The 27,743-nt window shown below is 40.7% G+C and overlaps 1 protein-coding gene across 1 annotated transcript in view; it reads right to left on the bottom strand.

The window, feature by feature from the left end:
• Positions 1 to 2,880: 2,880 nt before the first annotated feature.
• Positions 2,881 to 27,743, bottom strand: part of adck1 (aarF domain containing kinase 1) — an 88,675-nt gene continuing 63,812 nt past the window's right edge. The window contains exons 7-10 of the mRNA XM_030787108.1: positions 22,124 to 22,273; positions 20,825 to 21,022; positions 6,928 to 7,121; positions 2,881 to 3,031 (exon numbers count right to left, since the gene is read on the bottom strand). Of these exons, the coding sequence (XP_030642968.1) occupies positions 2,881 to 3,031; positions 6,928 to 7,121; positions 20,825 to 21,022; positions 22,124 to 22,273 (693 nt within the window). The remainder of the gene's footprint in view (positions 3,032 to 6,927; positions 7,122 to 20,824; positions 21,023 to 22,123; positions 22,274 to 27,743) is intronic.

Here is a 27,743-nt window from a genome sequence, read left to right on the forward strand (position 1 = left end):
TCGAGTTTGAATAAACACACGTTTTTTTCTAACGTTGCACTTGAACAAAGTGGTGCCGACCGTAGAAGAATGTCCTGGCCTATTTTGAGTTCTCTCAAGGTTTCTTCTTATTACAAGCCAAAGGGAGTTTTTCCATGTTCGCATCACCTCAAGTGTGCTGACTAAAATTCTCAGGATTTTGTAAAGCTGCATGACAATGATTACTGCAAAAAGGAATGTTTTCATTCATACTTTGACCAAAAGAGATGCCTAGTGGGATTTGATGTCAGTTTCTTTAAAACTTTTTTCTTTTTTTTTTTTTTCTTTTTTTTTTTTCCAGTTTTGCTGACTGCCAAATGTCTTTCTGAATATTTCCAACATAACCCCGGCAGCAAAAGCGCATTGTTGAGGCAGAGAATGTGTTTTCTTACCCAGTGTAAGCTCTACAGAGTCCCGCCATGAGCCCACAGAGCAAACAGGGCCATTACTTAGATGATTACTTTTGGCAGCATAGGCCTTGGCTCTTTGATCAAGACAGATGGATTTCTCATTAGGTCCAGACATCAGTCCAACGCTCAGGTTGTGTTTGCCTACAGAGGTTGAGTCTAATTAAGAGCAGGACATGGTGGTGTGGGGACGCAGTCAGCAGACCTCTGATTCAGCAGGCTGGGTACGGATGGACGAAGACAGGGCATTCAGTGTAGTCAAACGGGAAAATGAAGTGTCGTTCAGGAATATCAAAAAGGGGCATTGCATTCAAATTCTACAAGCACATATGTGAGAAACAAACCAAATCTAGTGAAATCTAAATCAAACATCCGAGCAGATTGATTGCTCTGATCATATGTGACGTGTGAGAAATATATACATCCGAAATTATGCGTTTTATCTATTTATATACCTTTCGAAGAATTTTGCACTGCATATCTCATCATACTGCCTGACTATGTACGTATGTATTGCTTTCCAACTCTTGTTTTCTTGTGCCTTTACAACATAGAGATGATCAGTCCAGATAAGGAGAAATACCAGAGAATTTTTTTTTTTTTTTTTTTTACAATTTTCTCCAAGTCAAAGACATTATGCTCTATACTCTCTTGGGAAAACAAGAGGAAAATCTGAAGAATTGTTTAGCTTCCTAACTTAGCTGAATGTGGGGTCAATCAAAGTAGAAAAAAAATGCTAAGAATAATAACAAACTGATTACTGCCATCATAATGTTCAGCACAAATCAAGAGGAGAAAACTGTGTTTGTACCATTACACAATTTGAGTGCGTCCCATCCATATAAAATTATTAATTAGAAGTCCTGACATTTCCTGGAAATGCAATAGCTGAAATTCGTTCCTGACCGGATTAACTTTTGCTGCTTTAAATGACACATTATTTGGAACCGCGAATCACGGATTCAGCAATTTCATTTCAGCTCTGCTTGCCAAGCACACAAGCTCTATGAAAAGTCATTTGAGGATCGGACCTGTTGAGCAGATAACTGTGTCCATCTTCCTAAGCCTGACTGCCAGAGGCCTGGTCCCTGGACAGAGGGGATTAGTTTGGACTCCCAGAGTGTTGTTTACTGTCTACTGGCTCTGAATTCCAGAAAATGCTGAGGCTGGTTCTTCTCAATTAGGGGTCTGTTGTGACGCTTAACTCACTTGGTCTGGGCCAAAGAGGTTCACGCCTGTACTGCCCAAGTGGCTAAAGGTGTTCTATCCCGAATACAACCCAACACAGTAGGCCATGTGACTGGTTTTGGGTTCCACAGGTTATTGTCTTGTTCTTTTGACCTTAACTTCACCTCAGGGATTATGAACGCTGTGAGACAATTTTGAGTTATCTTTATAGAGATCTACAGGTTAACCAGTAATGTAATGTTATTTGTATATCATAACAAAGAGACCATTTCATCAGTTTTTCTTTTATTTCTTCTATTTTTATTGGATTGTATTTATATTCATTTTATGCATTGATTTTCATTCATCCCACAACTCATTATGAGTGAAATGTACCACACCTTTCACAAGTCCAAAAGTGGCATCAATAAATAGAAAGAGCTAAAGGAAAATCCGCTATATACCCAGAATTTGAAGAAACAACCATTTGAAGAAAAAAAAAATGCTCCCACGGCTGATTGACTTGAGAATGAGAATGAATGACATTAAAAAAATTAGTTAAAATGTTACAGATGTAGTCTGATACCTCTGACAGGCATAGTATCCAAGTGTCCAAAATGAAAATGTTTAGAAAGTAAGATGGGCAGAGAGAGAGAGAGAGAGAGAGAGAGGGAGAGAGGGAGAGAGAGGGAGAGAGAAAGAGAGAGAGAGGAGAGAACAGGAATGTTGACTGAAAACATGCTCATATAATCTGTCAGATGTTCACTGGTCATTGTAGAGCATACAGTAGTTTAAATATCAGACAGTTCACATGTTGAATCCTTAAAGCACAACTGAGGTATTTGACACTTGCCTCATATTCCACTATGAGTGCATCCACACACTACAGCGACCATGATGAATAAACACTGTCATCTGAGTAAACATGTTATAAAAATATTGTCCATATTAAAAATAAAAGTGAATGTACTTGTTCTGTACTGCGTTCAGAAAAATAATGATAACAACTGAAACTGTCAACATAAGTCTGTCTAGGAAAAAGAAAATGACCTATAAATTCCTTCTGTTAACGAACAGCGTCGATGTACAGTTGATGCCCCGGACGTTTGCGTTGAAACTCTGAGCTGCCGATCTTTTGTCACATGAGCTGCTTTGCACCTGCACCCGCTTAAAAATGTCCAAGCACAAAAGATGCCCATTAGACTGAGTGCGTATAGTCCAGCGGTGTTTTCTGCGAAAGGGAGGAGGAGGGTGGGCGGGACAAACAGCCTCAGCTTGAGTGACGCAGTCAGCTGAGAAGAGAAGAAAGCCAGTTGGCTAGGGTGGAGCTCCTGACCCAAAGAAAGAGTTCATAGAGACCGATCTGCCACAGAGAAAACATCTCAAACAGCGTAACCCGCAATCTCTTCATTCGCGACCTGGTCTTACTCCGCTTGTGCCTGAGAGAGAGAGACACAGAGACAGAAAGAGAGAGAGAGAAACAGAGAGAGTGAGAGAGAGAGGGAAAAAGACAGTGGGGAATGAGTTACAGTAGATGAAAACAGACTGATGTAAATGATTTAAAGAGTGTTGACTTTGGGTCAAGTTCTAAGTGAAGGAATTCAGACAGGGATACGTGGTCATGTAATATTAAGATCGAGTAGTACAGGAGGAGGAGAGGTACAGGCAGTAGAAGGTTGAGCTGCATGGCCAAGAGGAGGAACAGAGTGGATCTGCTCTCTGGCATGCACAGCACACTGTGTTTCTGCGTCAATAGACAGCAGGTAACTGACAAACAGTGAGTGTAAACAAGCTCCCTTCCTCTCATTTCTCTTGATGAGGAAAACATCCAAATCAAGTCCACCCCTGGGCATTCTCAGCTTACGTAAATGTTAATGCATTAATGGAGTATGTATGGGTTGGAAAAGAAAGCTAACGTTTGAGGAAAATGGGCGTGACATTTGAAAGGGAACGAGACTCATCGCTGTTCTATTGCTCCATCACTTCCAAAAATACAAATGAGGTGTATTAACGTCACATGAACACAGAATGAACTGGCGAGAAAAACATTAGCTGAAGCAATTCCTGTACCTGCTAATACCAAAACAAAACTTATTCTCCAAATCAATATATTACAGTTGTTCTATATCCAAATCAACATATACATTTTCCATTTTCTCCACAAACTCTGGGGTCCAAGCATCCGTGTAAGATTAATTTACACTTAAATTAGCCACGCTCAGTATTTTCCAGCCAGACATGGAGGATCTTGTCACGGTGTGGGCAAAGGGCATAAATTATTAATCTGGTCCCTGCGACAGGTGACTGGTCCAGAGAGCTAAGAGACTGACAGTTGGCATGTGGTGGCTGTCCTTTCCAAATCGTTCCTACCTCATTACACCTCAGACAGAGAATTTCACATCTGTCCATTACTGACACATCTGTCCAAGATCTCACACTCTGTTATGGGCTTATTCAATTACACAGACCACTGAAATGTACCAGAACAGCACAGAAAACCTGTTGATTCTAAAACGGAGCATAGCATTTGTAGTGTAAACAATTTAGAATCAGAATGTTTCATGTATCCAAACAGATGTTAGGATATTTGTATGCCAGCGCTTGACTGGGCATGATTCTGTGCTTCAGTCTTAGATATCAAAAGGAAGCGTGCATTGTAGCCAGCCCTGATAAATCTATGATCTTTAGATGTCTCAGCTTGTCTCATACCACAGTAGGGAGTCACTGCACCAGAAGCTTCCGGACCAAAAGTGACATGTGTGTCGCGTTTTCTCCTTTGACTAGCTGGTTGTAAACAATTTCAGTTTCAGTTGCCAGCATCAGTCCTTGCGTCTTATCCCTGTTTTTTTCCCATTTATTCTTTAAAAGCAATGACATGAACACAGGACCAGCACCAACATTACCGGCAGTGGAGTAAAACCCAACGAGTACCTTGCGCTGGCCATCACACAGAGAGAGAAAAATATTCCAGTAAACAAACTGGAAATGGATTTCAAATAAACATAAAATCAATTTATCTATTGGTGGATTTTTTCCCCCCTAGTCTCCTCGCCAATAATTCAATTACCAGATTACACATTACTCTTGACAGCCAAGGTAAGTAAGAGCATACTTCCTCTGACACTTGAGTTGCACTGTATCATTCATAGATATCACACATTTGGAAGAAAGTCCTATTAGTGTAATCACATCTGCAGCCACATGGGAGTTTATCCATCAGTGACTACCCCTGAGCAGGAAGAAGGGAAGGGAACCTTGCCTAGTGCACCCACCCAAGGGAACACGGTCAATTGCATTGCATTGGACTCCAGGCCAGAGTCAACAGAAACGACACAGCTGAGATTCCAGATGCAGAACGGACCTCTGGACTCTAAGACTGCCCCATAACCAGGTGCACCACATGGGAGCCAAGACAGGCGAAAAATCCAACCCCATTCATTTCCGGGGTTTAGCCAGTGGGAGACGGATAGAGGGAAGAAAGTTCTCTTTTTTTTTCAGATCTGAGATTCTCAAAAGGACAGAGACGCCCACTGACCAATGAGCACATGGAAGAGCTTAGTCATTTGTGCACTGAGGCTGAAAAACATTCCGTTGTGTAATACAATAATCCAATACTCATTCAAGGTGTAGGTTGACAAGGAAAACAAAAACAAACAAATAAACAAACAAAATAAAATCTTGACCAAAAATAGAAATAGGTCTTACTGTTGGCAATATTGCTTGTCCATACCACTTTTGTCTCTCACATCAATGATGATATTGCAATACTTTTGTTCCTATCCAACTACATCAGTTTTGCTATCTGTGAGAATCTCCTTTTCTCTGACTGTGTGCCCTGTTCAGAACTCTTCCAGTCTGAGACTGGTAATGGATTTCAGATCTGCATTCTACACTCTGACACCGTTCAGTTTTAAAAGGGAAGGCGCTGAAGCGAACGACATTGAGTTTCATGTCTGGATGGTTCCTTCTGTCTGTGGTGCTCTAACACCTTTTACAGGCAGCTATATGCCTCGTCTAACATTCAGCCAATCTGCGTCAAATTTCAGTGATTTTCTCATACTATCACATAGGTCTTCATTAAACTGCTAAGACTGAATCAGTACGATCACTGCTGACTGCCATGAAAAGTACAATATAATCATGGCACTCACCCACCCAGTTACACTGAAGAGATACAGAGGGTGGGGTAGAGATGCCAGCTTTTAGATAGAAATAGGGACATTTCTTTACTACAGTAGAAGCAAAAAACAACAAAAAAACCCCCCACGTCTATAAAAATAACATTTGTGTGCCCAACATTTCTGCGTGTGTATGTGGTACCCCCCTCTCTATCTATACGCGGCAGGTCTCATATCTAAACTCATATACATGATCATTCTCATGTATTTTCTCTGAGTTAGACTCACTGGATGACAGAGATAAGGGTGAGAGAAAGTGGGTCTGTGTGTTTGTGCAGTGGATAAAAGGAGCACAGCTCCAGCTGGTGATCAGGAAAGATACTCAAAGGGACAAAACTGGGAAATTAAATGACCAACAGCTTTTCCTCCCATATGGGATTCGGTCAGCTACTCTAGCTACAATATGGTACCGGATACTGTATCAATGTGTCACTAGCTCAAACACAGTTAAAAAAAAAAGAAAATCATTTTCTACATGAATAAAAACTAGCTGACTCATACTTAATATTTTATGGCAACCTGCTGAACAGACCTTTTCAATTTATTCATCTTAAGAGAATTTAATCTACTTACAACTGAGTAAACTCAAAAGAACTATGGAATGCATTTTCTTAAAATTTTAAGTTGGAACCACTTGACCATTCAATACCGGCGAAATGATCAGCACAACTAAATTGTAATGATACACTTGTGATCCTGCTATTTGAAAATGAAATGAGATGTAATATCTTGTGATTAAATTAAAGTATTCCTCACTGCAAGTGCACAGCAACACTTTTACCTCATAAAAATATACTTCAAAGGTAGCATGCTGGCACTAATACACAAGACTTTTTAAATTTTTTTTTTAAAGACACGGGTGGGTTAGGGGTAACACAGAGTTCTAACTCACACTCTTGCTGTGTTAGAACACTTTTCATGTCAAAATATCGGTTTCATATCTAACTCATGTAGTCAAGCACAACGTTATAACCTAGTTACAACATAAGCAACCCTGAATCAGATGTAACTGATAGACACTGTTCAGCACAATCCATGTGGGAAGAAACGAGATTTGCCGCAGTAATAATCTATCTCACGGTGCTCTTTCATTTTAACCACAGAGATCCTACGAAGGGAACGTCTCCTCGGTGGCGCTGGCTCTAGAGCGGTGTTACCTGGCTACAGCACGGGTGCAGCAGCGGGACATGTTGATGAAAGAACTGGAGCTGGCCCTGGTCTGAAGGATGGTCTCGATGCCTCGGAGCAGGTCATTGGTCTTCAGCAGCAGCAGCATCTGCCGTGGCACCCTGTTCAGCAGATCACTGATCTGAGGTAGATAGAGGGCGGCGTTTGTGCGGATCTCCACGTCCTGCGAGCAGAGAGGGTGAAAGTTCACAGAGACATCCGATACACAGATAAAAACAAAATATATATCATTTTACATGAAAGGAAAACAAAGATGTTACAAAAATAACGTTTCCATGAGAGCTGGACAGGTATTTGAAGCGATTCAGCGCTAAAAAGAAAGAAATACATATTTATCTGCTCAGACCTTTTTGCTGTGCCTATTAACTGTAATATGCGAATTAGTAATATACTTCAAGCCCCAGTCCAACAACATCTCTTTTTCCTAAACCAGTATTTTCAGGGAAGCACTGACATACAGGTGAAAAGGACAGGGCTGAAAACACAAGTGCTTTATGTGCTTTATTACACAGACAACTGAGAAAGTAACAACTTGAAAGTGGTACTATGAAGATGAGCTGTTTTTTTTTTTTCTTGTGCCCTGTCACTTGAGTGACATCAGCCCCCCGAGCTGACGCTCCTCGGAAATTTCTGTTAGTAATCAGGCATGAAAACATCCTTTTCTCTTGTTCCGCGCCGCATGAAATAAGATAGGAGTTTGTTCATTTTGGAAGGGAAATGCCGGGAAGGAAAACACTATTAAAAAGACAGGAAATCACAGACAATATAAAAACAAAAAAACAGATTCTGTTGACTCTGTTGCAGGTCATATTTTCATCCCTTAGACATCTAACAGTAGGGAAAACGCATCATCAGTAAGTTTTTGTAGTCGTGACCTCATATTTTCTATTGCTGCCATGGATGTTATTTTGGCATCTACAAACAGTGATGCTTAAAAGGAGAGAGGCACCATCTAACTCTTGTTCATCTAATTTGTGTTCTAAAAGGAGAGAGTGATTCATCAGAGTAGGCAGCATGTGTTGAAATAGACAAAAGACAAACGTGCATGAATTGTTTGCTTTGTATAGGAGGTTGAAAGTGGGTTTGCATCATAACACATTTTTCTCTGGAAAAACAATGCAGCTACACTTTAAATAGAAATCTTGGACACGCTACATGAAGGGTCATGCAATTTTTAACAGTACCATCGCTAGGGAGAAAGATCCATCGCATGGTGGAAGATTGTGGTCAAAACAACATTCTAAGAACGCAAACTCAAAAACATTATTCACTGATCAAAGCCCCCCAGAATAAGCTAATCAGATTGTAGCAGAGCATTTCTCTGCCCTGTTTCTGGTTCACCCCCTTCTCTCTGTGCCAGGACTGTGGAGTAGCCCCTGATGGCCTAACCTGGGAATGGGTCCCATGGTTGGCTACAGTTTGGCTTGGTCTGGTTCTGCCTCCAGGGTTAATCTACATTCAGGAGGGATGGAGCCAGGAGATGTCTGGGTCCTTCAGAGCCCCATGAAGACCCCCCAGAGCCCCTAGGCCTTTGACAAGCTGTTGGGCCACCCAGAGCAGGTGTTCAGAGTGACAGAGCCAGCAAACGCAACTCAAAACACATCATTTGACACAAAAAAAACAGAGGAGGAGACAGGCCAAAACAAAAACAATGCAATCTATAATAATGTGATCCAATGCGATTAAATCAGCTTGAGATTGCCCCCCAATCTAGTCTAATTCGGTAAATACTCAACAATGTGAGCTAATGTCAGGCAGCAACAGAATCTTTTTTCCACCTGTTGTCGAATGGTGAGTCTTTTGTGTCTTTGCAAGCACAATGAAATAACATGACAATGTAAGTCTTTGTTCCTTGTGCTGCTATTCCAACAAACAAAGGCCCTGTATTGTTGATGTCATAGAATTTCATTGGAATAGCATCATAAAAATCATCTTCAGTTTATGGTAGGCTCAAACTGTGCTACCTTCACATGCATCCCCTTTCTTTCTGTTTGCTGTTTCAATAACTGATTGCTGTACTACAAGATGAGCTTAGAGAACACGTAAAAAGCTACATTTTCCTGTTCATTTATCCTATAATCCTTAAATCTTCATCCCTTAAAAATTTCAGGAGTAGGAGGGAGGATTAACAGAGTAAATTAAGTGGATTCAAGTTTGCTATCGTTCGGGCGGGATTTTACAGCATGCAAACACCACGAGAGAGCGAAAAGTTCAGACCGAAACGGAAAACAAAGCACAAAGGGTTGTGACCTGAGATTGTGTTCTAACATGCCGCCCATATGCACTGTTCTCCAGATCATGTCAATTCATAAAGAGCTGATAAAACGGCCAGAGAAGACCCTGCTCCTCCTGTGTTTGCGCTTTCTCTTTAAGAAAATGCCACTTTTTTTTTTCTTTTTTTTTTCGTTCCCTGGACTGCTACCTTATCTGTTCGGCTGTGCGCTCCGCTGGTTTTACTCCGGGACATTTGCCTGAGATATGGATCTGTCCCATTGTCCCCCGACCAAATTCAGATTAAAAGTCTCTCTGACACACAATGCTACCTCATTTGTAGATTTATGTAATGATTTACTTTTTGTCGACATAAATAATAACCGCCTGAACCCTCAAATAAATGAAGATCTGTTTACTGAGAAAATACTGTGACGTCTCTCGCCATAAGTTTCCGACTTTATGGGCCTCATTTATAAACGTAATGCTTTTTGTGTCATTCAGTGGATTATAATTCAGTGTGATACATTCTTTTTATGTCCCCATGATGCATTTCTGCCTTTCAGCGACCCAGTCTCATCTGTTTTTCGCTCCCTTTTTCTTTGAAGTTGGTCTGCATTTCAAAGTTCAACTGCAAGGCATGCCTTAAAAGACACCAAGGTAATTATGGGGGCTAGTTACCCTGCCACTCTTCTCAGTCTTGCTTGTCCTCTTGTGACTCTTCTTGGATCGCTGTGATTTTGATTTTAAGGGGTCATTTGCTCTCTGTGAGTTTGACTAAGCCAAGGACAGGAGGAGACTTTCAGCACTGTGTCACTCCAGGCAGACAGTTGGAGACATCCACAAGCCCCCTTCCCTCAAGCACTGTGCCCAATTAGAATCTCCCTGTTTCCCTGTCACAGTATACTGGAGAAACAAGCAAGAAACGGGGTCTTTTTGTAAGCATGCTCTCTTGTGCTCCATCACTACGTGTGTGTGTGTGTGTGTGTGTGTGTGTGTATGTTGCTCAGCTGCTGATCATTGACCAGTCCATTCTCCAAAGGCTCTGAAACCACGCCACACAAATGACACACCAGTGGATTCTCCCCTTATCATTTCCTGCACTTTGACTGATGGCTGCTCTCACATATTTTACGGAGGGGAAAAAATCCACAGCTTGTCCAAAGAGTACAAAGGGGGATGTGAGGACAGCAGAGATAGTCAATCTTCATATTACTTTTAACAGTCATTACCCTCCATCCCCATGAAGAGTCCAAACTGCAGCATAAACAGATTAGTCTCCCCAACGGCTGCTCACGTCATTACTCTTTACACCATAGGCTTCTCCACTGGGAGGAGGTAGAACTGGGTCGATCCAGTTGAGTAGAGACTAAGTGGACTCTCCAGGATTTTAGGTAACTGTGAGGATTTTAAGGTAACCTCTAGGGTGCCTTAAAGTGAATAAATATGATTTGCATGTAGTGGCGTGGATCAAATGTTCAAAAAGATAACGAAAACAATTTAATTCACTGAATCATTTGGTGTTTACCAGAGAGGTCTCTTAAATGCCCACACCATCTACTCTACATGTGTTCTAAAACAAGCCCACAATGTAACAGTTGTAAGAAGTCTTCTATATTAAGGATGGAGACCTTGAGGGACCGGAAAACAGTGTTACGTTCTTAAATGTGACTTAAGTTCTCGTGGCTAGAAAAAAAAACCAGATGAGTCTAGACATATCACAGTTTGTAGAGACTGAAAATAAGGTCTAACCCTGGGGGTAGGCCACCTGGCTCAAAATGACCTTTTGTAGTATGAGTTTCCACAGTTATGTGTGAGAAACAAAGATGTAATATCATTGGTGAACATTGTCAGGAGAAAAAGGGCAAACTGCTCTTGGAGGTAATTTTGGTTTTGCTGCCGTATGAAGGTTTGCAATGTAAGTCAAGTCATGGACTGTGTTACAAGTGAAAAACACGTTTTCCATCTTTTTTTTTTTATTATTATTATTCCAGACCATTTGCATGTTTATCACATTGCCCTGTGCTTTCAAAATGTCAGCTATTTTAGTAAGCATATAGCCTGAGTTGATTTATAAAATATATTTCTTTTTTTTGTGGCAGGGGTGAAGGCAGCAGTAGCCACTTAATTCTTTACCCATCGGAAATTGATTTAAGTGCTTACTGCAAGCTTGCATCATGCCAGAGGAGGGAGAACTATTTTCAGACTAGACCCTTTTGACAGTAAGCCATGCCAACGCACCAGACTCTTTCTCCACAGCTGTCGACCCAATGAAAGGGCTAGAGCCACTCAGGAGGAGCTTAAGTTCTTGGTTTTAGCTGAGTATGTACTCTGAGTGCAAAGCCCTGAGCTCAGCATCAGGCAGTGGATGCTGGAGAGCACTTCAGTGGAAACCCACAAAGCCTCGGTCAGTGTCACTGACAGACAGACAGACAGTCAGTCAGTCAGACAGACAGACAGTAGACAGACAGGAAAGGGAAGTGACAGGAAGAGAACTGCAAATGGCAGGGGCCCAGGCTGGGATGCTACACCATCTGATCTGAGAACTGCTCTACCAGCGTGGCACCTCCAGGGCTGCCATTATGAGATGATCAGTGAGGACAGAGTGGTGAACAGCCCCAGAATAAACTCTCCCATGGGACAAACACAAAAGGCAATTATAAAGGAGGAACTTGTTCTTCCTCCTTGCCACCCAATCCATAATTCACACGCAGGTTTTTTCAGAGCTCCCAGCCAGGAGAGCTCACTGGTCCATCTAAGAAATAATAATAATAAAAAAAAACAAGGCTGCTCTTGGCAACAATACCTTGACAAAGCAATCGATAGTTAGGCACTGCATTGAAATTCATGAGGATCACCGAAACAAGTAAGACTACACACAGTCTATTGCGGAAACAAGGTCATATGTTTCAGAAGCACCATAAGAATATTAGGACGAACTACGAACAGCTAGAATGACAGGAAAACAAGAAATTTATAACAAATTACAAATGATCTATACATCATGGTAAATTAAGTAGATTTATTACCAAAAACGCAATCTGAATAATAATAAAAAAGAAATTCCATCGTATAAACAAAGATCAACAAACCACTCAACACTATGGTCATATCAGGAAAAATCCACATGTAGCAGAGAAGCAAGGCCATTTCTATGGTAGAAAAACTGCATGTCGCTCTGATGGCGTAGGATTTGCTTTCTCTACTGGACAATCAGTCAGGTCACACTAGCCCTCGCAGACGCCTGCCACGCTACTCCCAGATGCTATGCACTAAGGACTGAGCGGCACCTTGATTGTGAAAGACAGAGAGGTTTTTTTTCCTGCCAAAAACGCCTGAAAAGACCTGAGAGTGCATCATCCAATATTAGGTCCCGTTCAGCGAGGCAAAGACTTCATAATATTGTTCATTTATGGAAAAAAAAATAGTAGTCTAAGTGCTCCAAGACATCTAAGAGGTCATACAACCATTACATCATGAAAAGGGCAAACCCATTTCATACTACTATAGGTAAAGAACAGGATGGAGCAATTTATTTCTGTCTAAAAGACAAAGAAAAAAGGAACAAAGAAATGGTCAAATCCATTTGACAAGTAACGCTGCAAAAAGTTTCTTTATGTGATATCTTGTCCATCACAATGGCAGAGAGCCACAAAGCACACTTACACAGACTACTTCACAGCTCTGTTTTCTGTCCCACTACTATGGTCCTAATTTAGCTGAATCAGTAGAAGACGTTGCATTATGAATTATGCATGCATGCACTGTGAAGAGGTCTTATAAAATGAGTGATTTGTATTATGAAATGTGAGGACCAAGGAATAGCGGGTAGTCTAGAAGAAACACAGAGAATATTCACATTCATTACTCCACTAGCCCTTTAGGGGTCTATATTTTCACTCAGTATTCTCTGCTGCAAAGCTCAGTAGTTACATTGTTTATTACTGAAGAAACTCAATTTCAGATAACGGACATGAGGCAAAAAATGAGGATGTGTTTCTGACTCCAAAGGAACTTCTGATGGCAAAGGTGTTTGTGGAAAAAAAAAATCCTCCATCGACTCAAGGAGATCAATTTAAAGACAGGCTTTGGGTGAGATAGTGAAACAGAGAAGTAAAAAACACCACCTGGATCCAGAAAAAACACAATCCCCTTACCCTGGGAACAGCACTAACTAACAGTGCTAAGGAGTGTGTTGGACAACTGTGCAGAATTTTTGAGTGACAGCTTGATAGCTTGATTTTGTGTGTGTGTGTGTGTTTTCCATGTAGTGGTGAAAGAATGAATGCAACCATGATTGCAAGTTACTGCAAGTTACAGTCTCAGATTAAGCATTTTGCAGCCACAACAAATGTAAATCTCAAGTCAGCACTAGTGGTTTTGCTTTCTGTTCTTGTTTAAAAGCATAATCAACGAAATGGACTACAATATACAACTAGCTAGACAGTTATTTTGATCATGTTCTGGCTTTTCGACACTCCGTCTTCTACCCCTTAATTCCCATGTACTGGCATGATTCAATGTCACAATCCATGCACAAAATGCAACATGCAATCATGCATTATACAACATGTTGTATAAATGCTTTTATACAACACACTTTGCTTAAATTTCTTTAATTAGAATAAATGAATGTACACAGATATTGGTAAGGTTCATTTATGGATACAGAAAACATAAAAAGTGAGCGAGAGAGAGAGAGAGAGAGAGAGAGCGAGAGCTAAAACTCCTCTCCAGAGGAAGGCCAGGGCACTGTAATGCACTGTAAGGGAGCATGGGCTGGCACATAGTCACAGAGGGATAATGAGGCTGGAGGTATTAGCAGGGCTTTGGCTACTGAAGGTGGCAGATAATTGGTGAGGCAGGCCATGGAGGCTGATGGAGGGAGCTAGGCCTTTTATCTGAGGAGCTCTGAGAGAGGAAGACTCTACAGCGAGTAATGAGAGGGCTGGACTATATTGACCAACACTTCACTCTGCTTACTTCACTAATGGTGTGTGTTTATCAAAATGTTTGAGTGCTTTTGCCTTGGCTGTTTTTCACAAAGGCCCACCTATGTGATTTTTCACCAAGGCCTGATGACTACACTTTCTATAGATAGTACCTAATGTTTGGCGAACACTGATAATTCTTTTCAGCCTTTTCAGATTTCTCTTTTGTCCAAGCCCTTATTCATTTAGACCACTAATTACATAATGTGCGTATATAAAAAAATAATATGTGTATGTGTGTGTGTGTGTATATATGTGTATAAATATATATATATATATATATATATATATATATATGTGTGTGTGTGCGTGTGTGTGTGTGTGTGTGTGTGTGTGTGTGTGTATATGTATGCATACATACATACGCACACACACACGCATGCACACACACACACACACACGCACACACACAAAACTAAACTATAACATTCCAAGAAATACATTCATTGAAAGAAGAGAGTTGAATTGTACAAGGATCTGTGATTTTGAAAGCACTCCCTCAGGGTCTGAAAATGACTCAGAGCTTTCGGAACTATTTTGATGATTTTCTTTGAAATCGCTGGGAAAATGGAATATATTAACATTGAAGTCCCAGTACAAAGCAACTGGGGTATGAATCTTAATAGGAGGCAGTGGACGAGGAACGGACTGAGGCTAAGGGGCTGCTCTAATGGTCAAATCTTAACACTGTCACAGAGAAGAAGTCGGGAACAAAAGCCGTGATATTCTCCACACTGTATGGGCTGAAACTGAAGGGTAGCTATGACTACACGACTCTCCAAGGCCTGTTGTTAGCTTTCCAGTTTAAGTGTGAAGATATCTCCAGGGAAAGATGAGTGCATTCATGAAATGTGAAGGTAACAAATACATAACTCAGAAAGTAAATTCAGAAACCATGGGTATATCATAGGAGTATGGTTCTTATGGATCCATTGAATCTTTATTTATGGTAAATGTTCTTTGGGAAAACATCCAGTTGTTGATGACGGTTGTAAACAAGGACGCATAGTGTTATAAGTGTTATAGATGTGAAGAACCACTCTTACATAGCACCTCTGGTTCTCTGCCACTGTTCTCCTCCGCAGCCTAGCTAAAGGATGTAGATTTGAGTTGGACATTTAAGCCTCTCCTTCTTCATAACAGGTTGAAGTTGTTCTGTTTTTAACAGCAGTGATGTGAGGATAGTGATTCCTGTCTGTCACGCATGTACTTATTTACTTTCCCCCGGTTCTGGAGGTAATTCTCCTCTTCCAGTTGATCAACGAGAAAATGAAGAGAAAGGTTGACGGTTAGCTAGTAAAGTCAAAGTACAGCTTGTACAACCATACTGAGTTAAAATGCCTAGCTAACAGTATATCTGGATTGTGTGGGGTTTAATAACAGCAACCCAGAAAAGGAAGCTGAGACATCAGCAACAGTTAAAAACTAATTTTTTATCAAAAGACGGTTTTGCTTAAGCTCATTAAAGATGATACAGCATGTGTAATTGCATCTCTCTTGATTCTTCTTCACTAGGTAACTCAGTGTTAACTCCTGGTGAAAATGAAGTGATCGGATATGAGAGAGAGTCTAAGAGAGAATAGTAGTAGAGGTGAAAAAATATTTAGACAACACATACTAAGTCTCACATTTTCATTAAACAGATCCTTGAAGATGAGAAAAAAATATATATATATACTAAGCTAACATTCTAGATGCAATGGGATGTTAAATCAAATTAGAACTTGATGCTCTCCTTGCATCCTTTATTTGAACATTGTTGTGAACAGTCGCACATTTACTTTTTGGAGAAGAAGAAAATTTGTTTGTCGGTTATGCTTTTAAACATGTTTGGGTGTTTATTACTTCTCTAGGATGACACTGAATCACAACCAGTAATACTAATTTTGATATCTGCCAGTAGGCTTTTGATATGTCACACCAACAGCTGTGTGATACATGAGACTAATCACGTAATGTCTAACTATGGATAATACCATTGGCACTCCTGACTGATTTTACAGTGTTCTTTACAGTTATATAAGGCTAAAGACTGGGCTTTGCAGGTCCCCTGCAAGACCATTAAATAAAATAGTACTAAATGTTCTTCTCCTTAAGTACTGCTTGACTATGCTCCTGAAGAGAATGCAGGAGAGAAACTCCATTTCTGCGGCGTGCGATAAATGCAAAGCAATATGTCCAGCTAAAAGCAGTGACACAAATTACCTGCTGGCCCCAACCAACAGCCTCACCACTGCTGTACATACAGCAAAACCCATGTTTCTCAGGCATACAAGTGCAAACAGCCATGGTAATTGAAAAGCTGATGGTGAAAGCATTAGTAATAACTGAGCAGAGCTACAGGCGAGCGTGTCAATCAAATCCTAAATCAGACTGAGTTCTCCTGGCCGCTGCCGTTATTATTGGGATTGTGCACTGGCAAAGCCCAGCTCATCTGTGCTGAGGCATAATTCCGAAGCGGATATTTTATCTATGAGGACGGTAGGAAAGAATCACTTGGGCCTTTCAGTTCTCCTCTCTCACAAGCAGCTCGGCCCCAATATAAACAGCAAAGATGTCTGGGGGAGATTCACCCCGCCAGAAACGGAGCAAGAATGATTGTATTTCTGTAGTAAAAAAGTAACAGGTCAGAACCCAAGCATATATAAATACGTAAAGGCATTATTTTGCCGTGGTACCCAGCTCACAGTCTCTAATACTTTCAGACAGATTATTTTTCAATCCCCTCTCCCCTTGTGCTCCACAGGCCTCACTCAAATCATACGGTCTGAAGGACAGACCCTTGGGTGTAAAGGACTTTAAACACTAGAACAGCTATTGGAAATAAAGGAGCTGACGTGATATCGATTTCTCCTGAACCTCTGTCCACTTACAAACAGTATGTGTAAATTACTATAATTCCCTTTGACTTGTCCATTAATCTGAAATGAGTGATGGGGTAGTATATCACTGATATATTGTTTATCTAATTTTACCATTATTAGTCCAGTGTTAGATTAGGCATATCTCAAAACAGCTCCCGGTTTTTGTATTCGTGAGCAACTGCTGGTTTTTGCATTCAGGAACAGAGCTTTTTCACGTTTCTGAAATGTTTGGAGTTCTCTCAGAGCCTCCTCTTAGAGAATGTAGTGGAGACTGTAGTGTCCATTTTGGTATTGTCTTGATAAACATGGCTTTGTAAGAAAAGGCTTGGGATTTGAGTATGAAAGATTGTAATTTTTAGGTAAATATACTAACTATAGGAACGTGCAAGCACAGTCCTAAAGCTTTAAACGACAGAGGAGGATCAATGCAAATCTTAGAGCCTGATAATAACTAATGGATTATAAAAGCTTCCAATCTGACTGAGTTAAAAATAAGTGTTTTAAACTTTTTCTGCTCTCATGTCAAAGGGACAGCTTTCTCTAAAGGTGAAGCGGGAACATTCTTTTTTAATATGTTTGAAAAATCGTATGATAAAGACTAATGATGTACTTTTTTTTTTTTTTAGAATAAATCCTCCTCAATGAAGAAAATATGACTGAATAGAGTGAATTTTGTGTTCTAACATCAGTGTGAGCTGTTGGGAAAACCCCCCCTCCCCCCAAAAAAATCCATCGACGTATTATCGAAGTCAGCGCTTAAAGGTCCAGCAGTAACGATTCATATCTTATGGTAGTTGCTGGAGTGCAAAAAAGGACTTTCCATCCGCAGTGCAATGATTAAAGATGCATTATATTAGCAAAACAGTAATGTTCATTTAACACGTCGTATTCGTGGAAATGTTTGCTTTTTGCGCAAGATCACATTAATTACTTTCCAACTAATAATGAAGGCTTTCAGAGCAAGTTTAATTGGTTCCTTATGTCTCTCACATTAACGCTCAATCATTCATCTTTTCCTTTAAAGCCACTCTGATGATTAAACAGAATAAAAATTTAAGAGGAAAAGCTACAACATCCATAATGTTTAGCCGCATAAACATGCACATATGTAGCAACTGAACATAAATCTCTAGGCAGCTCACTGTATTTCAGTGTGGTAAATCCTTCATTTCTGGGTGTTTTTTATTCCTTGTCCTAGCATATGGGACCGTTTACCATAAGGCACCTCAGAGAACTGCTTCACTGGTGGGTTTGACAGTGTGGATATGCTGTTTGCACTCAATGGACAGCAGTGGCTAGGTTCATTCTCAGTGCACATGTACCTGAGGCAGAGGTCATGTCAGGAAGGTGAAGGAAGTGTGACTAAAGCCAGAAAAAAAACTGTATCCATCTGCTTGGTTTCAGTCAATTAGGTGGGTTGAGAGCATATTTTAGCAAAACACTGCATAGAAACTGAGAGGACCAAAAATTAGAAGCCATGTGAAGACAACAGATTGTGTGCTTGTGTGTGTGAGAGCGGCCTGGTTAAAGATGCAGGATTCTGCATACAAGTACCAAAATATGTGCCAGCAATATTCAAAGCAGTTCTCAGTCAGGGACTAGCATGATAAGGTAGCAAGAAAAAAGAAAACTTTAGATCTCGTTTGAGGACTGGGAAAACCACAAAGGATTAATTATCTGTGTGACAAAATTTTGTTGAGTATGATCATTCTGAAATGAAACTCTACATGTTGCTCTACGTGAAAGCGAATATGGTTGGAGCACATTCAAAACAGGACATCACTCAAATAGCTCCATTCCTACTGTGAAGAATGGTGAATGACAGTATGATGTTGTGGGCATGTCAGTGGGAACCGCAACACTTGTCAGGATATATGATAAAATAAGTTGAGCAAAGTATAGAAAATTCTGAGAGGAAAACTTTTTTGTAAGAGAGCTAAATTTGGGTATGCCTGACTACATCTGAAAGCACACAACCAAAAAGGTACCTTGGCTACGGAACAAAACTGTTAAAGTCCTTGAGTGGCCCAGAAAGAGCCTCAACATAAATCCAATAAAAATAATTTGTAGCATGACTGTAAGATTATGTCCACTGAAGCACCCGAGGGAGCTTTTTACAGACTTGACCAGTTTTAAGAAGAAGGATTCTCAAATACAGACATCCCAGGGTGTTCAAAGTTGGCAGAAACCTATTCTAACAAACTCATAGCTGTAATTGCTTCCATTGGAGCTTCCACCCCTTGCATGATGGATCCAATTATGGTTCTTTCATTTTGATGACTGAATATGTTTAATGTTTTCACAATAAAAAACATTTTTTCATCCTTAAAAGACCAGATGCACAAACATCTCACGTAGCAATGTAAGACGTGAAATAAACAAACAACCAGACAAATAAAGAAATAAATTAATAATGAAATAATGAAGGAGGTGCAGATTTTTTTTTTTTTTTTGTAGGCACTGCATATAGAGCGCAAGCTCTTTTCTTTTCCTGTTGTTTTGCTTTTTAACGGCCATTATCCCTCACATGCAATACAATGTGTTCTTATCTCCGCTCTCTTATGCAAATCAGACAGCCTCCTTTTTTCGAATGTCACAGCTGTACATTTGGAAACAGCCTTTATAATTGCCTGTAATTATCTGAGACCAGACTACTTCAAAACATCCTGGTAATTTGATGGAGTGGAGGAACAGGGGGTAGGCTGTAGATGGGGGAGGGAAAGAGTGTAGCAGCCAGAAGACTCTGAGAAGAAGCTTAACCACGACAGGGAGGAGACAAATGAGGTCTTCAGAACACCAAACCCAACAACATGAGCCACTGGGCCATCAGCATCTCTGCAGAGGCTGCTGAGTTATAAACTCCATTGACAGGAGTCCTGGGTGTTTGACAGAAGAACATTCTGACTGTTGAAGTCTAACAGAGCACTGACGCACAAGAACAGCTTCTTCAAATGGGACAAATCAAGGGCAGTCCCAGAGCAGGACGCAGCCCAAATGTTTCAACTAATATTTAAATGAATTCCATCAACATCACTTAAACATGTAGAATTATAATATAAAGTACCCTAAACTGACACACACAGAACACATCCACATATGCAGTCACATCCTACTTTTAAACAAAGCCCTAAATCTGTATATATTCTGTCATTTTTAATCACAGCGTATGTATATTTGAGTAAAGCTAAAAGCGAAGATATCTCGTGTCTTATCTCTTTTCATGCAACATTGTGTATCCGGTATGGTGAAGAGAGCAGTCAGGAGTTATGTAATAAACGTGGTAAAAATAAATGTCCCCTCCACTCTGCAGATGGCAAAGCCACCCCCACAGAGGCCTGCTCTGGCTGCGACTACCAAACCATGACTCCATGCTCTCCCTCACCCTGCCACCTTGCACTGCACCACAGCCATCACCAACACCACCCTGAAGTCACCACTCTGCACGCATGCACAGCAATGCAGCATCATTCTGTGTGGATTTCACACATCATGTTTTTTTTAGAGGGGTGGGCGAATGTATTTCCGAAGACGGTTTTATCGTGTTTGTGGATGATAGCAAAGAGTCGATTTATATGAAGCACGTCTGCTGTAGCTGTCAATAAGCCAGAGTCCTGTAAAGCTGCTATGTGATAATGTCTATTGTAAAAAAACAAACAAAAAAAAAACGGCACATAAATAAAACTGAACTGAATCGAATTGAATTGAATTAGTACAGCCATTGTAATATGCAGTGAGGAGCTGGGGAGAAACAGAAAGCTGGGGGGGGGGGGGGGGGGGGGGGCAAAAAAAAAAAAAAGTACCTCAGAGTTAGTGACAGGAGTCTGAGCGATCCCTGCGTTGACCGAAGTCCATGAACGGGCAGTTAGGACACACGCAAAGAGGGGGTACAGGTCGCCGGCCCCAAGACGCCTGCTGTACCTCTCAACGCCTTTCATGTCTGCCTTCATCAGGGCCTGCCACAGTCTGCAGTAGTCGAGCCGAAAGTCCGGGTTCAGCACCTTGGACAAAAACCAAACACAGACCTGATGTGAGTGGCCAACGTTGTGATGTAACTGAACTAATGCAGTGCTGTGAAAAAGTACCCTGTTTGTCTGGGAAATGAATATCTTCTATGCCAGTTCAATGCTGTATTATCAATAGACTGTAATACAACACAGGTTAAATATGTGCACTTCTGCATGAGTTCACAATTGGTTAATCAGCAATGTATTGTATTTGGTATTGTGTACTGAATAATAATACATGAGTACGTAATACAGAAACACATACATTCTGTCAGCTTTCAACAGAACTCTTCATGCGCCCCTCTTCCGTTCAGTGAGGACTAAATCGTTTTAAGGAAAGAGTGCTTCTACAGCTGCATGTTTAGAGTTTGAGTACAAAAATATAGTACACAGAGTACTTTGATACACTAGCACTTATCTGCCTCTGAGCTCTGTAATATATACTCATATATATATAAAAAAATACCTGTTCAATAAATGGCCAGCCTTTTCCCCACAAGGGGGGGGGGAATATGTGTATATGTGTGTGTGTGTGTGTGTGCATGAGACAGAGAGATGCTTCATTATCATGCGAGATCATGGACATCAGCATTTTAACATTAAATCTTAATTGATGTGTGTACAGCATATAGGAGGTGAAAACTCTGGACTAGGGCAAAAACAACACTACTCTCAGATTATTAACATTCAGGGCCGAGGGACGCTGAACTCTAAAGTCATTACTGGCAAATTGGTTCCATTAAGGTCAGAACGAGATGAACGGCCCTTGAACATTCTCTTTTTTTTTTTTTTTTATAGGAGAGCATCAGAAGTGCATATTTATCACCAAATTATCTTCATGATTGCATTTACAGTGTACAAAGCTACTGCAAAAATGTGCTAGAGAAAAGATGTAGACATTGTGGTTGTAGTCTGGTCTGTTATAGGGGTAGGAGTGTCTTAAAGTTTAAAGTTCTCTCTAATGAAATGCTTTTAACGTTCGGCCGCGTAGCGAGAGCTGAGCATTGAGCTGACCCTGTAGTCAGTGGGTGAATAATTGGTTGTAATATGTGATGAATTTGCTTTAATGGCGCCCCGGCTTGGGTGATGTCTTACCTGATACAGGCCATGATCGAGTAACACAATTTCGGTCTTATTGGTTTTCAGACATTTCCTCACCAGCACGTTGCCAGGGTGAGGGTCGCAATGCACGAAACCGTTGACAAATATCATCTCACTGTACATCTTTCCTAGATTTCTCGAGATCTGATGAGAGAGAGAGAGGGAGCGAGAGAGAGAGAGAGAGAGAGAGAGAGAGAGAGAGGGATATGATAAAGGTGAGATGAGAGAGACAGATAACGCTACATAATCATACGAGGAGCTGAGCACACTATAGATAATGACAGACAATTTCACACTTAAACTAGTGGGATTGTGGGTAAAGTACTGTATCATAGAGACTGTAGAGATGCTGCATTTCCAGTAAGGATGTTGAACATGAAAGTGGTTTGTTCCACAGGCAGAGACAGTACTGCTGTGACTGCTATAAGCATCTACATCTTCTCCAAGTTATTCCACCCACATGCACTATCTTTCAAGATCAGTTTTGATAAGTATTCTCTCCTGAAGAGTGGCATGCTGGGAAAAAGCACGGTTCGGTATACAATACGGAAATAACATATGGCAAAAGAGTCAGGAAAAACAGAACAACCACTCAAACCTCCTTAAAGCATCTGTACTTCCATTTTCTGGTTGTTTTTAACCCCTGTAGTTTCCCCTTCGTGAAGGTCTATTTTCAATGAATGTGTGTGAAAAATAAAGCATTTTCTATCGGCGAGAGATCGCTGACTCATTCAGGCTTCTGTACACTAATGTGTTTTACGTACCTATACTATGGATGTGATTTGTGGTAAATCATTTAGTAATGATGGTGGAAGGCTTCTAGGAGGATGCTTGAGACCATCATGTCATGACTAAAAGCAAAAATAATCATTCTGACGTAGTGAGGCTTGTTGTTGCTTCTTGCAGTCATGTAGAAGTCTTCTCAGGGAGCATACTTGTGATGCAACAATAAGACCGGCTTTGCATCAAAACATTGCTCACAGAGGCACCTGCTTTGGTGAAGGCCAGTTCCTGTTTATTTTCCATTCCGTTATGTTATTTCTGTTGTGCCTTGAGATTCATACATCATGCACATAACATTCTAGCACTGAAGTTGAATTAAGTAGAAGCTTCCCTAGTATCAGAACATTTTCATATGTGGATGAAATGAATCTTGCCTGGTTGACTACAGCTGAGCAAACACACTGTGTTCAGCATTTCATTAAGGACCAGTCTATGCAGTGAAGCTATGATCAGAGAACTACATATGGAAAAAAAACTGAAATGTACACTCAGTCACAGAGAGCGATGAGAAAACGTCACATCTTTGGACACTGGAGGGCCTTCAGCCCCATGCTGTGATGGGGAGAGGTATTTTCTCTTTTTTTTTCCCTTTCTTTTTTTTTTTTTTTTTGTATACTAATAAACAGTTTGGCATGCGGCGCATGAGAAACTCATCAACAATGCCCTTGGAGAAAGAAGGCAGACACATTTCCCAGGGCAGAAGCGACACTCTCAGGCTATGCAAATAGAAGTTTAATGGGCATTCTTTAGATATAAACTTGCTACAGGGAAGAAGAAATGGATAAACCAATCTAGAGGTGAATGGGAAATAGGCTGAGTAGGTCACACTATAGTAACCCTTTTGATAAGATGATACACATCAAATTTGCCCTGAGTCACACTGGGAGCAGGTTAATACAAAGCAGCAAATTTTACCAGTAAACTTCAGCTGTGTTATTTCATAGATTTCTACTATGGAATATCAAATGTTTTGGGAGATTTTGTACGGTGGATTTGTTTACAGCCACAAACCTGAGAATGCAAAGAGTGGGTGAACAGAAAAATAAAAACTAATAGTTGAGTGTCTGTTGAACGGAATGAGCAATTTGAAGGTTGTTTAGTTTCTTTAGTGTGACCCGAGAAAACATCTGTGTGATGATCACAAAACATAATCATGGAAATACATTTTTAATCATACATTTTTAAATTACTCTAGATTTATAGTACAATCATATCAACACAGCACAAAATTGTATTAATTGGCTAAACTGCTGCTTGTAATTCCTAAACTTCACAACATAAACAACTCAAAATTAACTGAATTCAGTTTACTGCCCTAACTAAAATATGTCTGCAGACAGACTTCTAAGACTTACACTAGTCTATATTTACATTTACAAACAGTTTATATTGAAAACTTGTAATTGTGATGATACAGGTTTAAAATGTCAAAGAGGCAGTGATTGGTACAAACTATAGTGTCAGAGAGGTTCAGAAAAGGCAATATTTGTTTTTAGTGCTGATGATAAATGGAGATTACTCTAGAAGACTGTGCCTGGGTGGGTTAAAACAAGGTCTAATACTATGAGTGTTGGTGATAGATAATGTGGCAATAAAACCAACATGCTCCACCTGAGCAAACAGCCACACAAACCAAAGTCTATCTGCTGCAGAAGGAAAAAAAGAAAAAGAAAATAGAAAAAAAAATGTAATTGATTAGAGGCTGAATCAATGAAGTGCAAAATTAGTTTGCAAAGTGGTGACAAAGGTCCTGTCTCTCTCTTGCTCTCTCTCTCTCTCTCTCTCTCTCTCTCTCTCTCTCTCTCTGTCTTGTTCTTTCTTCTGCACTCCATTTCTCTCTTGCTCTTTTTCTTTTTCTCCAATGTACACACATACGCACACACACGCGCGCACACACACACACACACACACACACACACACACACACACACACACACACACACCGTCTTTAGTTCTGTTTAGGAATTTCCAGGATCATCCTCTCTCCTTCTCTCTACATTTCCATAGTGAACGGCCGAGGAGCGCACACAAAGAATAAATCATATTTTCTATTTTTCTATCTCACCAGGCTGATAAGCCTGTTTCCTCGCCAGCATCACCACAGAGTCTGCTGGGAGAATGGAGTGTCTGTGCGCCCTGACAAATTCACCAGCACAGAATACAAAAGAGGGAGAAAAAACAAGGGTCATCTCTGCTGGAAGCCAACAAATTCAGCAAATTAGCTCTGCTCCTTAAATTTGCGCACAGCGCTCTGAGCACAACACGAAGGGGGTGGGGGGGGGGCGGGGGGTGGGGGGGGGGGTGAGGAGGGAAGCCGACGGGAGACACACCTAGTCAGCAGAGGATTTCTTACTCCTGTAGTCTGTCTCATTGTCCAAAACTGTGTTCACACGTCTCCCACATAGCGTGCTGTTACGGAAAGGGGGGGGTGGGGGGGGGTGGATTTTTAGTGGAAGGATAAGAGCAGGACAGCTCCTTTCAGCAGCACTCTAAAAATAGCAGCCTTAGGAAAGTGAGACAGCAAAGGAGAGGCAGCGGCCGCCACCTTCTCTTCTCTTTCTCCTCCGTTCTGCCTAACACTTGCTTACGGATGTGGGTCATGTTGCAGGGCACAGGGAAAAAAAAAAAAAAAGAATACAGTTTTGCCTGCCAGGAAGGATCTCCTGGTTCAGATGGAGATTGGGTTGTGGTTTCATGTTGGTTTTTTTTTGTTTTTTTTCCCTACTGATGTCCAAGCACACATTGCATCTCAAGCGTGTTATGGCATCCCTCACAAAAGCAGATAGGATTACAATATGATTCAACAATGCAATGTTTCTCCGCTTACGCACCATTAAACAAACAGCATAGCTGAAATAGAGGCACAGAGAAAGAGAGGCAGAATTTCTTAGTGCAACTGCTTGACCAGGGTGACACATGACTAGAGCAGAGCGTTATACCTGAACATAACCCAAACACAGCTGGCCTGTCGCATCTAACTACGCCAAATTGTTCTGAGGGGACAGCATAATTACTGCAACTGGAGACTGTAGAGAACAGAAAAAAATATTCCCCATATGGAACCATGATGTCTGTGGAGTATATATTGTTGTGATGCGTGAAGGTCATCATCTGAATCTCAAAGTGAATTCAGATGAATAGTTCATACAAACCTTTTTTTTTTTCACTTTGGTCATAACTTTTTTTTTTTTTTTAGATCACATACAATATCAAATCTCAAAACTGGCCATACGAAAAAAATAAACTACATGAATGAATGAATGAATGAATGAAGCTATATCATAACATGTGAAGTGAGTTTCTGGATATTTCTCTTGTCAATTTGACTGCCACTCCCATTTCATGACTACTGTTTCATGCAGCTGAAGCATTTACATAAAGTCTTTGTATGACTGAATGCTGAATACTATAAAACAATAATTATATCTATGCTTAATTAATATTCTGCATCAGAAGATCGAGATAACACGCAGCACATGTTGACTGACATATTAGTTTCAAAGCTGACCTCACCTTCTTTTGGAAACAAATAGTTCTTTACCCTGTTCTGAGAACCCGACTATATCCGTCACACTCCGCAATAATACTGATTGTATTGGATTATTTACAGGGCCAAAGTAAAGTGAATGTCATTGGATTTAACTACCTTAAAAACAGATTTATTTAAACCTTCTTGTTGTAATCTACTCAAGTCTAACTGTCCTCTGTTGATCAATACTAGGCACGACAAAGAGAAAGGCTTTTAAGCTTGTGCAGCACTAAATCTAATGAACTGCTTTCAGACACTGGCACGTGTATGGCTGAATGGGTAGATTTGGAGGAAGATAAGTGTTTGTCCATCACCACAGTTCATCTCTCTCTCTCTTTCTCTCTCTCTCTCTCTGTGTGTCTCTCTGTCTCTCTATTTACAAGTCCTGTAACAATAACAATAAGAAACAATAGCTTTTCATTAACAGCAGGACATGTTGCCATCTCTAGGGTACTGCTTGTATGGTTTCCACTGACCTCTTCTCAATGCCCAATGCACAGAGGAGCACTTGAAGTGTGAGCGTGAGGCAGACTGTTAACAGAAAACGGCATACTGGCTGAACATTACATAAAGTAGCAGCTGTTTTTATGACTTTGGAGCTGTGTACTTCCACGATGAGAAGCGCGCGATCGGCTTAATGGCCTGAGATTAAATTCAGGTAATGAGAGGAGTGTTTGTTTCAATCTGTAGGCATGTCGTCTTCTTTCAGACAAGCTGTCTTCTCTAATATCTCACCTCCGCTCTGCTTGTCAGCTGTGATTTCCTGTTAGGATGCCAACGTTTGACCCAAATACAGGATAACCATGACACAGTGACGCCTCTGATGAACATTAAAAATAAAATTCCAAACCTCTCTAATATAAATAAATGTCTTAACAGTTGGTAGCCTTACATATACCGATAGTGACACTATCAGAATGTGTGAAAAGGTTTTAAAATCTGATTTTACAGAAGGCTTCTCGCTAACACCGGCATGTAAAATCAGTGCATCAAAGTCACCTTCTGCAGCGGATGTGCCGGACTGCCATCCACCACTGAGCACCGAGAGAACGCTCTCCAGTTCCTTCCACTAATATAAAACAACTCTAGGCATTTAGGCGAGGCAAGCTGCGCTCCAACAGTTCATTAATCAAGCACACACGTGTGCGCGCATACAGACAGACACACACACGTACACAAACACATACACACACACATACACACACACGTACACACACACGTACACACACACGTACACACACACACACACACACGCACGCACGCACACACGTCTAAACTGAAGAGAGGACATGGACGGCAAAC

This window comes from Chanos chanos, chromosome 1 (genome assembly GCF_902362185.1).
Source record: "Chanos chanos chromosome 1, fChaCha1.1, whole genome shotgun sequence".
In the NCBI taxonomy this organism is placed as follows: Eukaryota; Metazoa; Chordata; class Actinopteri; order Gonorynchiformes; family Chanidae; genus Chanos; species Chanos chanos.